This window comes from Equus caballus, chromosome 16 (assembly GCF_041296265.1).
Source record: "Equus caballus isolate H_3958 breed thoroughbred chromosome 16, TB-T2T, whole genome shotgun sequence".
NCBI lineage: Eukaryota > Metazoa > Chordata > Mammalia > Perissodactyla > Equidae > Equus > Equus caballus.
The window spans coordinates 81,162,032-81,179,795 of NC_091699.1; the positions used below are offsets into that span (position 1 = coordinate 81,162,032).

The 17,764-nt window shown below is 37.0% G+C and overlaps 1 protein-coding gene across 3 annotated transcripts in view; it reads right to left on the reverse strand.

Annotated features, from left to right (window-relative positions):
- The window catches only part of RYK (receptor like tyrosine kinase), a 94,527-nt gene that overhangs the window by 24,821 nt on the left and 51,942 nt on the right, over positions 1–17,764 (reverse strand). For 2 of the 3 annotated variants that reach the window (XM_070239086.1, XM_070239085.1), the window contains exons 7-10: positions 14,205–14,306; positions 10,860–10,993; positions 9,478–9,564; positions 3,853–3,922 (exon numbers count right to left, since the gene is read on the reverse strand). In XM_070239086.1, coding sequence (XP_070095187.1) covers positions 3,853–3,922; positions 9,478–9,564; positions 10,860–10,993; positions 14,205–14,306 — 393 coding nt within the window. The remainder of the gene's footprint in view (positions 1–3,852; positions 3,923–9,477; positions 9,565–10,859; positions 10,994–14,204; positions 14,307–17,764) is intronic. The other variant, XM_023620959.2, reaches the window with a different exon arrangement.

Here is a 17,764-nt window from a genome sequence, read left to right on the forward strand (position 1 = left end):
AAGAGCTGCCCAATCTCTTTAACCACCCCCACCAAATTATGTCTCTGCTCCTTTCCTCATGACTGAAATTCACCGAGCAGAGTTAAAGGCATTTTATCCAGACACAGTAAGTTGGCTGGATGAGATCAAATCATTTATTCTATCACCAGAGGACTAAAAGCCCTCTAGGAGACGTAATAAGCTGCATGAACGTGTTTCAAAGTACAAATGGCTGGTTTCACTCTGCCCGTTTTATAAAGGAAAGGAGGATAAAGAGGAAGGTCTGGGATTTATAAGAGTGGATGAGAGTGGACGCAGGTGCTGCAGAGAATACGGCAGAGGAAGCATAGGTTCTGTGGGGACTTGAAACAAGAACTGCATCCAGCGCTCAGTCCCACGGGGCAGGCCTGCAGAGTGAGAACTGGGAGGCATTCAGCACAAGAAGTGCCTGCCATCACGCACCCTTGGGCCAATGCAGAGTCAAACTAGCCAAGAGCTCAAAGGTACTTTGATACCCAGCACTTCTGATGTAATTTAAATGACTGATAGCTATCTTTTATTCATACAGCTATTTTAATTTATAGTAAAAATTATTCTCACAAATTACAATGGAAAAAGGAATGAAAAGAAAGAATTTAAAAATGCTTTAAAATATTTTAACAGTTTACAACTCTTCATCATGGAATGTTAAAATATGAAGTACACGTTTTACCTGTGGAATTACATACCACGACTAGTTAAAAAAAGGTAAAATCTGAAACCAGGTGTCATTTCTTGCTGAGGGTATTTAGCTTGCTGAGGGTATTTAGCTTGCTTGATAAATTCTATGATATGATACTGAAGATCATTATTTCATTTTTATCCCTCATGTCTAGCAGAGTTCCAAGTGCAAAATGGGTACTTAATGAATTAGAATCAAAGAATGAACAAAAAAATGCATATACACAGCAACGAATACTTTAGACATCAGCAGTCAAAAAGAAATGTGTGGTAGGCTCTAGTCTCCTTAAAAATGAAATGAATTGCTACAGTGAATGGAAAGAACAACACACTTTCTACATATTGGCAATGTGTTTTGCACATTAAAAGCCAGGAGTTCTGGCTTCAATTTATAGCCAGGAAGAACAATTAACCACGACCAAACTAACCTGCCTTTAGAAGACTTTCCCAAATGACTAAAAGCCCAGCATCAACTCCATTCAGTATGTCATCCCATTCCATCACTTAAGGGTATCCTGAGGCTGCTAACTCATCCTGGTAGGATGCTGGAAAACCCTACAGCTTAAAGCCACAGGAGAAAATGCTACAAATGCTTGCTCTGAACATTTTTCTGCCAAAGCATCTTTGGGCTACAGTGGATATAAAACTGCTTCTTGGGAAAATCCTGGCTTCAGCAACATTTATCCCTGCCACTCACTTCTGTGCAGAAGTGGTACAGACCTTTCGTCAGAGTAAGCATACTAACTAGGTACCTAAGTACTAGGTTACCATTACATACTAGTATTAAAATGGCTCTTCTCCCTAGAGTCAGCATAACAGAACATCAAGCACTCCCAACACTGTCAAAAAGAACATTTCGAAGTGATGATTATTGTTGTTGTTGATGTTGTTGTTTTGTTACCCAGAAGAAACAAAATGTGTTTTGGAGAAATACAGTCTAATGGATGAGTTATCCATCCATTCCTCTGCAAATGAGTTCTATTCTTCGATTGAATCAGGCCAATGGAAGGTAACATTCTCAAACCACATGACTTTAACCCCTCAGACAGACATCTTCAGTCCCTCAATACTGTGTGTTCAATTTCTTCAAAGGTCCCTGGCTTTTTTATTTTTAATGAAACTTAAAAGCATATCTGTTCATTATATTAATCAATGTTCCAAGTACATCATAAACCTAATGAGACATCTGCCTTGGAACTCGAAACTAGAAAATTTTTCTCCCCCAAGGAACCTCTATGTTCTTTCCCTTCTAATACTGAGATTTACCAACTTTCAATGTTTCCTTCAGCCTTGCTTGCCCAGAAGCTAAGAGCTTTTTTACGTTCAAACATGGCAAAAATATTTGTCTCCTTACTATTGCCTTATTTTCTTTCCCACCATCACAATGCCCAAAACTCAGTTTCACATTCATAACCATTTTATTGATCTTACTATAGCTGCCTTCTTTTTAGGTTCTCAAATTCTTTTGAATATGAACCAAAGTATAAACAAAATCCAAAAATAAAATTCTGCATAGTCATCTTATTTTTTGGCAGAACTCAAGTAATTGCTCAAAGTACAGAGAAATTAAAATGCATGACGCCTTTTGCATGCATCACTTTTTTTTTCTTCACAAGTCCATAAATATCTTCCAACAGAGATGATTACCATTCCATTTTTTTAAACATATGTGTCCAAATTTTCAGTAGGCATACAAATTAAGCCGACTCTATGTAGTGCTTTAACAAAAAAAACCCCTTGGGACCAGCCCAGATGGCCTACTGGTTAAGTTTGGCGGTCTCCACTTCAGCGGCCCCCACTTCGGCGGCCCAGGTTTTTTTTCCCTAAAGATTGGCACCTGAGCTAACATCTGTTGCCAATCTTTTTTTCTGTCCCTTCATCTTCTCCCTACAGCCCCCTAGTACATAGTTGTATATTCTAGTTGTAGGTCCTTCTGGCTGTGCTATGTGGGATGCTGCCTCAGCATGGCCTAATGAGCCATGCCATGTCTGCACCCAGGATCCGAACTGGCAAAACACTGGGCCATTGAAGTGGAGCATATGAACTTAACCACTTGGCCAGAGGGCCAGCCCCTCTTTTTTTCTTTTTTTCCTAGCAGCCTAGGTTTGGTTTCCAGGTATAGACCTATACGACTTGTCTGTCAGTGGCCATGCTGTGGCAGCTGCTCACATACAAAATAGAGACAGACTGGCAACAGATGTTAGCTCAGGGAGAATCTTCCTCAGCAAAAAAAAAAAAAAAACAAAAAAGCTTGCCCCATTATGGATACTGCTGCACACTGTGATACTATATTCAAGCCCTTTCTGGCCCAGAAGGTAGAAGTTACAGCTCTGTAAAGAGGACTGATATGCTTTTTCAAAAAGGCTCTTCAGATAGAACAAGCATTTTTTTAAAAAAATCATACTATGACCTAATGATAAGAGAATAGCTAAAATGTGGTGCATCCAACCAATGAACTACTATGCAGCCTTTTTAAATGTAGACATGAATTTATAATTACTTACATGAAAAGTTAGATACATTGTTTAGTTATATCAAGAAGCTTGTTAACCTAGTTAAAGATAATAATGGTATGGTCATACAGAAAAATACCCTCATTTTTTTGGAAAATGCATTGAAAGCGTTGAGATGTCCAGTTTAAAGTATTTCCACACTCACAAATATCTATCTATATCTAGATAGATGATAGATAGATACACATACACACACACAAAGAAAAAATGGCAAAATGTTAACTATCATTAAATTTAGGAGATGAGATTACTGGTGTTTAGTAATTATTCTTGTCTTTGGGATTCTATGTGTTCAAAAATTTCATAACAAATATTTTTTAGTGTATGTACATCATTATCTTATTTTTTAAAAGGGAAATATGTACATAAATATGTAAAACCTCTTTCTCCAAAGCTTAGCTATGATTATCCAGATATGGGCTTACATACTCTTATTTATTTTCTTCTTTATACTTTATTACATTTTCAAATTTTGTGCAATGAGCATGCATTTCACTTTTATATTTGGGAAAAAAAATTAAGCTATTCTAAAAAGCTTTCAATTCAGAAGACATCACAATGTTCTTAAAATAAAAATGTAGCATACAATGTTACCATGTGTAATACTTAAACGCTGGATTGAGATTGTTTCTCCTCTCACCTGTGATGAAGACCTCGCAGCTTACAACTTTCAGTGAGCATCATGGTCACCTGAATTTCAGAAGCTTGATCTATATAAAGAAAAAGATATTGCCTTGAAGGATACTACTTTATATATGACATGAATATATTCTACTATCAGTAAATAGTTATCTCAGACTATAAGGTAAATTTTCATGATAAGTTACAGGTAAATCTAAAAAGGTCTAGTCCAAAATTCTATCACAATAGAGTCTCACTGAATAGGTCAATGTTAACAGAAGCCATTAAGATAAATTTGACCACATAAAAATTAGAAATTAAGTAAGGTTCCATAAACAAAGCAGAAAAAGTAATAACACATTGGAAAAATATCTGCAAAACATAAGGCATATAGAGGGCTCATTTAATTTTTTCCCCTTCTTTAAAGAGTTCATACAAATCACGAAGAAAGGAAAAATTGGAAAAGAGGCAAAAGATACAGTTTACCGAAAAGAGAAACACAAATGACCAACAAAATTACAAAACGACTTTCAGGGGCCAGCCCAGTGGTGTATTGGTTAAGTTCTCGAGCTCTGTTTGGGTGGCTTGGGATTCACTGCTTCGGATCCCAGGTGTGCACCTACACACCACTTACCTGGCCATGCTATGGCAGGCATCCCACATATAAAGTAGAGGAAGACGGGCATGAATATTAGTTCAGGGCCAATCTTTCTCACCAAAAAAAGAGGAAGATTGGCAGCAGGTGTTAGCTCAGGGCTTATCTTCCTTGGAAAAAAAAAATTAGAAAATGACTTTCAGCCTTACTCTTAAATAAAGAAATGCAAATTAAACTAGAAGATCCCACTTTCCCTGTCAGATTGGAAGAGACAAAAAAAGTCAGCTACCCGTCAAGTTTGGTCAAGAGTGTGAGGAAGCACACTCATCAACCGCGCCCTGAGTAGGTGAGGGAAACAAGATCTAACAAAATTTTAAATGCATATACCCTTTACATCATCGACCCCACTGCTAAGAGTCTACTCTACAGATATGTTCACAAGAGCTCATCTATAGATAATGTAACAAGAATACTGTTTGATTCTAACAGCAAAAACTCAAAGTGCCCATCAACAGAGAACTAGTTAAATGTGCACTTTAGAATACCATGTGGCTACTTCTAAAAAATAAGATTTAGGTCTATAGGTACTGAAAGAGGAAGATCTCCAAAATATATTAAATCTTAAAAGCAAGGTTCAAACTGTGTTTGTGTGATCAGTTGTGTTATAAAAACAAAATTTTATGAAAATTGGGTGCACTTTTTTTCTTACTCATGGAGAGAACCATAAATTGTTTATCGTGGTGACTTTTAGAGATGGAAGAATTTACATTTTGCACTTTTCTGTCCTGTTTACAGTTTGTAACCTTACAAACATACAATCATTAAAAAATGACTACAGGAGTTGTGCCTGGAGATTGTGGCCCATTTTATTGTTTTCTTCTTCTTACCTCTCTATAGTTAAAAACAAAAAGGGGGCCAGCTCTGTGGCCGAGTGGTTAAGTTTGTGCGCTCTGCTTCAGCGGCCCAGGGTTTCGCTGATTTGGATCCTGGGTGCAGACCTAGCACCACTCATCAGGCCATGCTGAGGTGGTGTCCCACATGCCACAACTAGAAGGACCCACAACTAAAATATGCAACTATATACTGGGGGGCTTTGGGGAGAAGAAGGAAAAAAACAAACAAAAAACTAATAATAAATTAGTAGAAAAAAATTTAATTTTCATACAATAGCCAAAATTAGTATGGTTATTCCATTTTATTTTTAGCTTCTGAACTCATAGTTTTTGGTCCAAAGTAACAAAACAGAACTCAAACTGACTTTTAGTTCAATGATTTTGAAACAAAAACATCATAATGCAATTTACCAGTATCTTTGGTCTGCACCTCTAAAAGAATTTTAAGCCATCAAATATTTGCACAAATCTACAAGGATTCCTCTTCTTAACAGGAATCATTATCTTAATAGTATAGATGATTTTTCTCCACTGTTTAAAAAGAACAGTTCTATTAAGCGATAGTATATTTTCATTATAAAATTGAAAATGAACTTTTTTAAAAAGTAGTTTTTAGATGCCAAACAAAATTAAGAGTACAGTGTATCCTTAAAAACAATTTCAAAGAAACTAATTACTAATTTGTATGTCAACTATAAAAACACTAACAATAATTTATAAAGCTTCTAATCAATGCAGTAAGAGGGAGAAACGATATAAAGATTGACAAAGCCAAGATCTACATCCCAGCCCTACCTAGTAAAATGCTGAACCAACAGTATAAGCACTGAACTCAGGCACAATGGTTACGCATCACATTCACTCCTAAAAGCGGAGCTGTGAAAGCTGAGAAATCAGAAATTTCATTTACTTCCACTCTAACCAGTGGGATCATTCCCTTTCCAACTACTTGCCAGTACTGTCCCCTTTCCAGACAGCTTTGCTGAGTTAAGATTTTTGTAGGAATGTAAAATGGGTGGACAAAAAGCCAAGGACTTGAAACACTTGGTACTTCTTTGGGAAAGTACTTGACACCAATGTCTGCTGGAATAAACTCTAGTTGTCTAAAACCTGCTTAAAATTTAGGATCATCTAGTAAACGGCAGCATGTGCCTTTATGACTCTTTCTGTAATCTAAATCATTTTAATGAAATTATGGCCAGGACTACTTGGGGGCTGGAAGGATCTTTTTAGGATTGAAAATTAATAATAGGTGGAGTTCCGCACACAGTTAGTAAGAGTTTACCTTCCCGTCAAGCGGTCCAGAGACCCAAGTAAGAGGAAAGGTAATTTCAGGATGTGTTGTTTTATGAATAATTTTTTTCAGGTTCTTAACTTTGATAAGCATGTTCTATTAAGCAAGGGATGCTTGAACTGGATGATGACCTAAGAAAACTCTGAATTGGAGAAAAAAATGTTTATCCATTTAGTAAGAAAAAATCATTTTTCTGGATTCCTTTCCCAGTCTAGTCCAAGTCTTTTAATTTTATGGAAAGGTCTATTTTCAAGACGTAAATATTTGGAAAGAACACTATAAAATGATTTACATTCTCAAAGTTATAAAAAAGAATAAAATGACAAAAAACATATTTCCAAATTGCAAATAGCAGCAGCTACAAAAGAAAATAAGAACTTAATGCCAATAACCTCAAGTTAATTACTTTATAGAATTCAATTGCACAATATCCACTGTGTGAAATCCAGATTTCTAATTTCAATCTCTGGAAATTTATATTGGAAGATCCATTAAGTCTCTATGCAAAATTATGAGTTTTTTAAGAAGCCAAATGCCAATTTCCTGCTTATGCCTAAAGGCAAAGGTCAATGATTTTTTAAAAACTTATTTTTTGCATGTTAAGCTGCACTTCTAATTGTGTAGCATGTATTAAGCATACAGATTTGTGACAGACCCCTGTCAGCTTTACGGAGCTTCAATTAAAAAAATAAAATAACATTCCAAAAAAATAAATCTCAGAGATACTCAATCATGTGGAGTTACCTAACAATTCTGAAGCAAGAATTGTGATCAATGCATTTCCTCTCTGTTTCTCATGCAAACCAAGACCATATCTCGGCTAAGGACTCACTGTGCTTTCTCTTGTTTCCGTCTAGCTCAGAGAGAACATTTTAGTTACACTGGTAAGGCGGAGAAACAGCCAAGTGACTACACTGCAAGTGTATACGGGAAGAGAAAGCTTATCTTGTGAAACAGTCCCAGTAACCACATTGTGTTTTCTTATCACTAGTATTTCCTTTTCTCCCCTCTTACAACCACAAATCAACCTAATTCTGCAAAGAAACGTCTTTTCCTAATTCAAGATTCATTCAGAACAAATCAATAATAGCCCAGTTCTAAATTGTTCATAGAATATTTACAAACCCCGGAAGAAATATTAGAATTACAGAGAAATGTTTCCTTAAGAAAATGGGGAAAGCGTAACAAAAGTCAGCAGTTACTAAACCTAGGGTTCAAATTCCATATTTACAAAGAGTAATATGTTAAATATCCTTCAAAACTAGTTGGAAAACCCACTGGGACCTAACTTAAATGTTAACCTTTAAAAGTATTTTGGGACTAGGAAAGGTGGGTGAATAAAATAAACTGTAAGTTAAATCATTTGTTTAGAAAAGATAAAAGGTGTGCGTGTGTTTGTTTATAGCATTCTTAACCAAGCAATTTTGCTAAATTAAAAGAAATCAAATTCCAAAGATTTTTTGTTAGATTAGTACAATCCAACTTTTTAGAAACAACAAACATAAATCCTTCGTACTTTCCATGAACTCTGTTAAATAAATTTAGAAACATAAGTTCTTATAAATTAATTTTAAATACATCATAAAGTTGTCACCTCCTACTCATAAAACTGCATTTAATTTTTCCCTCAGTTTCTGAATTCAAATGCTAAATTTCTTTTTCCAAAATTAACATCTTGTCATTTCAACCTCTATCATATACTATCAGACATTAAGCACCCTATCAATCACCACATTTTTCTTTTTCTTAAAAAGAGTAGGGCTGGCCCTGTGGCTGAGTGGTTAAGTTTGCGCGCTCTGCTTTGGTGGCCCAGGGTTTCACAGGTTTGGATCCTGGGCGCGAACATGGCACTGCTAGTCAAGCCATGCTGAGGCGGCGTCCCGTGTGCCACAACTAGAAGGACCCACAACTAAAAATACACAACTATGTACTGGGGGGCTTTGGGGAGAAAAAGGAAAAATAAAATCTTTAAAAAAAAAAAAAACGAGCAAATAGAATTAACAGTTATTTAATCTTTTACAAATATTAATTATAAACAATTAAAAATTATTTTAAAAAGGTCTTGCTAATTTACCAGTATCAGGGAAGAAGCCATATATAAATAATATTGTAGTATATTTTGATAGAGAATCTCTTAACTGAAAAATTTTCATCAATCAACAAGTGAAAAATTAGGCATCACATTTCTCCAAAAGGAGAGTATGTGAAAATAAATATTCTGTTCATGAAAATATAAACTAATGTCATCTTTTAGGAAACAATCTGACAATATCTATGAAAATTTTAAATGTAAACACTAAACACCTCTTAGGGCAGCAGTTCCAACTATGGCTGTACCTGCAAAACTACACCAAGAAACACACACACACACACAGACATTTTCTGCAGCATTACATATAACAGCAAAAAAACGGGGGTGGGGAGTGGGAGGAAGATAAACAGTGGCGGTCCACATAAGGTGCTGTGGGTCTTGGGGTCACTTTTTCCCTTTATAGATCTCAGTAAGGGGGGAGGAGTGGAGAAGAGGGAAACTAATAATGTTTTGTAAGAGGGAAAAAACAAAGAATTTTAACCCAGGAGAAACACAGTATTAGATAGAGGAACAATGAAGCCAAGTGGACATATTTTAACCAGAAGCCTGAGTAATGTCTAATAAATGTTTAGTGTCTTACATTATTAGACCTCTGTTTTCTATACCTAATGAGAACAACCCAAGTCTCCTTAAAAGTTAGCCTCATGTGAGCTAAATTAGCTTGGACTTATTTAAAGGTTTGGTGCACACTGAGAAGCTGAGACAGAATTTCGCTGGCATGAGTCACCTTAGGAAGGCATTATGGAAACCGCATGGGAAATAAATCCTACCTTTAACTGTTTTTACAAATGCTTGTTTTTCTTTATTTGGATCTTTTTCATCTACTAAAATTCCATGGAAAATACGCCCAAAAGTACCTAAAAAGAAAAATAATAATTAACGAGATCATATGATGACCTTCATAAATTATAAACACAAAACTTTCTGGCACAAGGTAACTTAAAACAAATATACCAAGAGCATATGTGATCAACATCACTCTAGTCCTAGAGTAAAAAGACCCAAATCTTTGTTTTTTAATGACTACTACAAGTTCTTCATAATTATGAAATATCTTAACTTGCTTTTAGAAATGCATATTTAAACTAACTATGTGAGAATTCTTTCTGAATTATCCTAAATAAACTAATGATATTAATGATACAGCCCGGAGCACTGGACAACAGTAATGGGGTATCCATACAGGCATGTATGAGTTTCCAGGCTTAGCCTCAGTGCAATGACAAAGGAAAAAAATGGACTCTCCTCATATATTCGAAAACAGACCAAAAAAAAAAAAAATCTGCATCTGTTAATTACTATTTGCCACTGGGGACAGTTCAAGGCCCTCACTCAGAGGTGACTGACCTACAAGCATCCCACCCAACAGCTAAATTCAGAAAGACTCATACGCATCCAAAGCACATTCCAAACTGAATTATGGAAGAGGGAAAAGGTAATTCTCTAACAACTTGAAGACCTCAATGAAGTACTTCATTATTAATTTCTGTTCTCCTCTTTCAGCATCTCCCCAGTCAATGCCCTAAAACTCAAGAAAGAAGCAAGGACCAGCAATTTGGGGAAGGGATGGGTCCTAAAATGTCAAATGTCTATTATGTGTGAGTTCATTTAATGTACATCATTTTGTCTAATCTTCATAACTAGTCGAAGAGGAGACAACGTAGTCCAAATTTACAGAAGAGGAAACCGGACATGGAAGGCATTAAGTGATTTCTCCAAGGTCACACAGGTAATAAATCATTGGACTGGGGCTGGAACTTGGGTGTACCTCTGAAGCCCACGCATGCTCCTTCTGCTAGAACCCCACACAATCTGTCACTGAGAAACTTACTTGGAATATTTTAAAGAGGCCTGCTAGGTAGTGATCATCTTTAAACAAGAACTAAAGAGAAAATACACTTAAGGGTAACAAACACTAATATATATGCTTTACTATACTTGAAAATCAAGAATTGCACCAAAGCTGTATTAAGGCATATTAAAGATCTAAAGAAAGAGAAAATGAAAACGAGTTTTATAAAGGAAATAAACTGTGCACGAATTTCTATCCCAAGACACAAAATGAGATGACATTTAAAATTTGAAACAAAAAAACTTCTATAGCGCTAACATTAAATCTTCCTTAAAAAATAGATTTTGAGATAATGAATACCTTCTTGGAGTACATCTTTCAGAGTTATCCTCTCCCTGGATATTGCTATATCCTTCACCTTGGCTTTGGCCTCCAAAAGAGTGACACTTCTCAAGTCGTTCTTCTCTATCCGCAAAGTAGGATAACCTGAGGAGCCAACAAAGCCAAACCAAGAAATATAAATACCCTCACTACGGCATCAGGTCAACCAGCTCAGTCAGAGCCCCAGGACTCGAGTCACGGGAAGGAAGGCATGTAAGGATCATACACAGAAAAAGGCACATACATGAACAGGGAGAATTACTTTGAAGGCCACACTAAGTTTTAGAGAAACACTTTCCACCTAGCCCAAAATCTTAAAATGCAGAATTAAAACAAGAAACACTAAAATTAATACTACCATTCACACTTCCATTACCTTTCAGCCAAATGAAACAAGCTTTTACTCATAAAATTTAATTTAATCCCTCCTTACAGAATATTTTTCTTCCAAAAGATTTTCTAACATACTCTCCTAACAAAGAACTTTTCAAATGAAGAGATGTTTATAAAAATAGCTTTTCTAACAAACATATGATGGATTTAATCATTCTGGTATTCATACAGCCTAGTTATACCATTGTGAGATTCATATTTGTTTTTCAGGTCCCTTAATTTCCATTCATTCTTAATACGATGACAGCAAAAACAAAATTTCTAGCCATAAATTAAAATTTTCATTCCAACAAAAAAATGTTAGAATAAAAGGAAGATTCAGTGTTAGCAAATAGAAATTGGAATGGTATCTCTAATGATTTATTGGTTTAGGTAGATATTGGGAAGAAGATCCCTAAAGAATTAGCGGACCTAGACAACGACCATCCGCGGCTGCCGGAACTACATGAAAGGCTTTGGGGAACTTCATAATGGATGGACTAAGCTGACAACACCTGATTCCACTCATCGGCAGTTTGACGGTGATATGCCTAGAAGTGTGAGTATATGCAATATTTGTATGTGCTTAATCCCGCCTGGAGTTCTTGGAGTTTCTTGGATCTGCGGTCTGTTCTGTTTCGTTATTTTGGAAAATTCTTGACCATTATATCTTCAACTATTTTTCCTACTCCTCTTTTTTTCTGTTTATAAACAAATGTATTTACACTGAGTTTTTAAAAAGTTTTTATCAGGGCCAGCACAGTGGCATAATGGTTAAGTTCTTTTGCTCCACTTCCACGGCCCAGGGTTCACCAGTTCAGATACCAGGCACAGACCTAGCCACTGCTTGTCAAGCCATGCTATGGCAGGCGTCCCAAAATAAAGTAGAGGAAGATGGGCACGGATGTTAGCTCAGGGCCAATCTTTCTCAGCAAAAACAGGAGGATTGGTGGCGGATGTTAGCTCAGGGCTAATCTTCCTCTAAAGAAAAATGTTTTTACCATACATAAAAAAATGAATTCTCTCTCCTTAAGGTAATGCCCACAAAAACAAGTAAATTTCTTATTGATGGTAACTAAAAATGTTTTAAATAAATAAATGTATTTCCACTGACTTTAGAAAAAAGATTTCTTTTTAGCATATATAATAATTGAATTATCTACCTCTTTAAGGTTATATCCGCAATCAAAAACTGACTCTACTGAGCAAAGCTTGACATCTAAACATTAAAAGCAATGATGTGTTTCTTCTGAATAGTTTGAATTACTTTCACATCTATCATCGTATTTTCTGAAGAGCATACATTCTCTTTCATTGGTAGTTATGGTAACTGTGGTTATTATTTCTTCTAAGTTTCTCTTAATCTAGGGTGCTCCCTCCTTCCCTTTTCTTTTCCTTTCCACCATCTCACAAAAGAAACCCAGTCAGTTATCCTGGAGAATGTCTGGCATCTGCTTCTTCGAGTATCATTTAACTTGTTCCTCTATCCCTGTACTTCTTATAAACTGCAAGTCAGTCCCACAGCCTTGATTAGATCTAGGTCAACTCCTGGAAGGAAAGGGAGATAGGACTACTTCATGGCTGGCACATCACATGTGGGGGTACAAAGCATCTAGTTGTCTACTATCAGTGATGCTACGTTTCATTAGTGGATTCAGGTGGTGACAGTCTGATGCCTCGAATGGTAGAGTTCCCCATTTCTCTTTCTTTGCACAGTTTTAAACATTGATGATCTTTTCCTGAATCAAATATTTTACTAGGGACTGCAAATATATTCTCTAATTCTGTCATTCCTTCCACATTTATTACTGGGATTCTTCTGTAAAGAAACATTTTCTCTCATCAACCAGCAATATCTGGTTACTCTGAAATACAGTTCATGCAGCCAGTTGTCAGAAAAAGGTATGACTGGTGCCTTAGTCATCTCTCAAAATGATCAATTTTTTTTTTAAAGTATCATCATAAACTGGTGGATTTTTACACATTTTATGTTTCAATCCAGAGCAGTTGTTACTCTTTTTGATGTTCAAATGGCCCCATCTTTGGGAGTTCTTCAAGTCTTTAGCAGCTCCCTTGATTTTGGGCTCAGCAACATGTCCCAGGTTTATCTTGTACATTCCTGACCCAGTCCTGGAATCATCCATTTCTCCAAAGAATCCAGGTTCTTTTTAATGAGAAACAGTATTGAAAGACCACAACAGGGCATTGGGTGAAGGACAGATATTCTTAATCTTAGTTTACTAAAGAATAAATACCAGCCCAAGGAAGATAACAGCTAACTGCCTACAAGAACCTAACTAATCAATGGCACCACTGAGTCAAGCCCTGACTCATGGCCCACTATTTATCCTGATGATACGTTGTTTATTATTTGTATGGTGACTGATTTCTCATTATATCTAAATTATACTCTTAGAATGATTATTTTTCCACAAACATCTACATGTTACACTGTAAAAACTTTCATCAAAATCCTGTACAAAAAAAGGGAAATCAGATCCTATGCTCTCAAGTCTAAAGGCAGCTAGCTTCCTATCATGACTAGAAAACAACGTGAAGTTCTTACCACAGCCCACAAGACCACCAAACAATTCATTAAAATCCAAGTCTCTGTCTTCATCCAGCTCAATGGCTTCTTCTAACTACCTAAAAATCCTCCTTCTGTATTTCTCTAGAAGTGATTCAGTAGTCCTTTTAATAGAATTAATCTACGGAAACCTCCCAAAACTAATTCTAACAATTAAACTTAAATTTTATTCTTAATGCTCCAATTTTAGGATGTTTCATTCAATGCTCTAGAAAGCGAAGTTGAAGATCAAGCCTAATTGTGCACACACTGGATACTATGTACATGGTATGGTACACATCTCCCACAAGTAGCTAATCACAAAGGACCACTGACAGACCACAGACAACTTTAGTAAACCATCTTTAGAATTAAATTAACTCTTACTGGTGATAGGAGTTGCATTGTTGGGCGTGTCGGCTCTCAGATACTGAGTCGTCTGGGTAGATGGCTGAGACAGCCCTTGGGAACTACTGCTGGCACTGATGCTGCAAACAATTTTTAAGAGAGAAATATTTGGCAAGTCAGCTTCAACGAGAAATTTCCTTTTCCCATATATACAAAATGCATGTAGCTGCTATAACTAGCTTAAAGTCCTGACGGATATCACAATAATGCATGTATCTCTAGCACAAACATTCCATAATGAAATTTCAATCTACCTCATAATGCACAGCTCCATTTATTCTTTCTTTTCTATCTCCACAAGCATAAAGCAGGTTCATCTTATCAAAGTCATTCAGAAATGTAGTGACTAGTCCTCAAACACTGCAGACAACATGTTAGGGAACTGTGGATCATCTCTTAGGGAGAGAGCCCATGCCATTCAATTGGGCTACTTTTAAGAAAAGGAGTAGAAAGACAGGCTTCTTTTAATGATGGTCTAAAACCAAAGCGCCTACAGGTGAGGGAATATCAAAGTAAATCAAATATGCCAACATGCTCAAAGCTTGGGAAGGGTATCAAAATGTGGTTCAAGTTTGTTTAATCACATGTATTTTTCTTCTTCCCCAATCCCACCTTTTTAGAATTTATGGAACTTATCAGAAATCTCTAGTACTTGAAGCATTCCAGTACACTGTATTCTTTAAATAATACAGGGGACCCAGAAGATGGCAGGCTCAAATAATTGCCAATCCTGTATTCAAGACTACTACAAATTAATGCCTCACAAATGGGTATTTTTGGGGCCAGCCTCATGGCCAAGGGGTTGGGTTGCATGCTCCACTTTGGTGGCCTGGGGTTCACCGGTTCAGATCCTGAGCATGGACCTACACCCTGCTCATCAAGCTATGCTGTGGTGGCATTCCACATAGAAGAACCAGAATGACTTACAATTAGGATATACAACTATGTACTAGGGCTTTGGGGAGAAAAAAAAAGAGGAAGATTGGCAACAGATGTTAGCTCAGGGCCAATCTTCCTCACCAAAAAAACAAAACAAAACAACTCCCCCCCACACACACAACTGAGAAATGCTTCCTAAATCAATTAACCAATAACTGCCTTAGTATTTGCTTCCTGTTGTCCATCTTTTTTAAAAAATGTGTACTTTTGTTTTTTCAGTGGGTAACAACATTATCCCAGGTTACCCTTGGGCATACTACAGTTTTACTGCCTCAGCCCTTGAATTTTGCAGCAGCAGAGAAGCAAAGCATAGAAATTCAACATGAAGAGTGAGATCAGATGGCAGGAAGTCATCCCAGACCATCAGGATAGGCTTTCCCTGCCTCCCTTAGTTACAGGATCAGCAGAATACAATCAGAGGCTCCCAGCTTTCCTAAATATGTAAAATTGTTTCACTGATCACACTCCACACAAGAGTTCTCTATTTTCAAAACGTGGTGATTAAAAAAATATGTAATGAATAAAAGATGTTATTCAAAAATTGATCTATATGAGTCTACACGTGTAGTGGGTATGGGGCAGTACAGTGAAGCGATGAAGAGCATAAACCTTGAAATCAAAACTGCCAGCACTGCCATTTACCAGCTGTATAACCTCAGGCAAACCAACGCTTTTGTAGCCTCAAAATCCTCAAGGACAGAACGAGCATACTACTACCTCCTGACAAGGTTGCTAAAAGGAGTACATGAAAAATCTGTAAGTAAAGCATTTAGGACAGTGCCTTGCCCTCAAACATACATCTTCAAATTATTGTTGCTAATTATTTTTATTACTACTAATAATATACATCCCCAATCCTTAGAATGATAAGGAACCACAGGACACCTGTTTTTGGAGTCCTGAGTACTACTCGAAGATCAGACTAGAAATCACTGTTGTTAACATTCCAAGATTCAGTAACGGGGAGAGAAGAGAAGTATTATTATCCCCAAAGGGGGAGGAATAAAGGACTATAATTACTTACCCATAAAATGGGATTAAGAAAACTTACCACGTCCCCCCGCCCAGGATTTGTGTGAGGCTCAAGTTGTATAATGTATGTGAAAGTACTACTTAATAATACCTGCAATACACTGATGGTGGAATAAATGCCCAGACCCCAAATTATTTGCTAGTTATTGTGTTTCTCTCCAGTAACTGAACAGCAGGTGGCACTCTTGTACCACCTCAGAACTCTTGAAAAGACTGGGTGGGCATACAGTCAAAGATGTTATGAGTACATCCATGTCAATTTTTCATTAGTTCAGCAGATATTTACTGGATCTCTACATTGAGCAAAGCACTAAATTAAGCAGTCAGAACAAACCTTCTCTGAAACCCCAGACCCACCGCTATGAGAGAAGCAGGGGGCAGGTGGGGATCCCTGACACCTATTAAGTCAGTATCTATAAAGCTACACACAGGAGGTGGAAAATGAGATAAAAATGTACATTTTCTAGCACTTAACAGTCTAAAATCAGTCTAAATAAATTATCTCATTTGATTTTCATAAGCAAGTAAGATTAGTTATGGAAATATTAACCTTGCTCTAGAGTTGAAGTTAGAATTCAGGGCAAAGATCATCATTTTCATTCAGAGCATTTATTACAATTCGTATTTTTCTGTGTAACTCATTTATTTATTATTCATTCAACAAATATTTATTAAGTGTCTATTACATGCCAGGTACTGTGCTGGGGATGCAGCAGTGAACAGAACAGATAAAGATGCCTACCCTCACAAAGCCTCCGTTCCAGTGGGGGTTCCTGTTTAACACCTATCTTACCCAAGCAGACTATAAACTCCTTGAGGGCAGCAAAAGTGCCTATTTGTTCTCCCTTTCCTCCCTAGCACTCAAGCCAGAGCCTGGCACAACAGGTCCCAAGTGGGCCCAACTAAGAATCAATAAGCACTTAGCTGAATCCATCCATCAATGAGCAGGGAAAAACAGACCTCCTTGGAATAGAAAGACCTAAACCAGATAGAACAGTTGCTTCTGACACAAGCATTGATATATATTGAAAGAGGCCAAGAATTATTGGTACAACAAAATGGTGTTTTGCCTCTCTCTACTCATTTTTCATTCAACAAATTCTTCATTCAACAGATACCTGGCACTGGATATAGAAATGAATAAGGAGAAATAAAGGTGACCTTGTCACCAGTAATAGAAAGGCTGGAGGGGTAATGGAGATCATGGAAAAAGAAGATATTGCCAAATAACAAGCTCAAGTGTCCCACAAAAGAGGAATGAACTTTCCTACAGCCACGGCCTAATGGGGAAAGACTACAGTGTGGACAGACTGCGGATCCATCCCTCCATGGAAGGACTTTAGAGTAAATGTGGAGAGAAGCTCTGCCTCTCCAGGAGAGACTCACCTGGCATAACACAGAGGCTGAAAAGATCAACTTACAGTGTCAGGTGAGGGAAAGCCACACACACGGGCTCTAACTGCCCCTGGCATGAGCACATCTTAGGCAGTTTTATTCTCTGCCTCTAAAGAAGCTCTGTGTATAAGGGGACACTCGCTCCTGAGTGCCTGCAATGGAAGAACTCTCT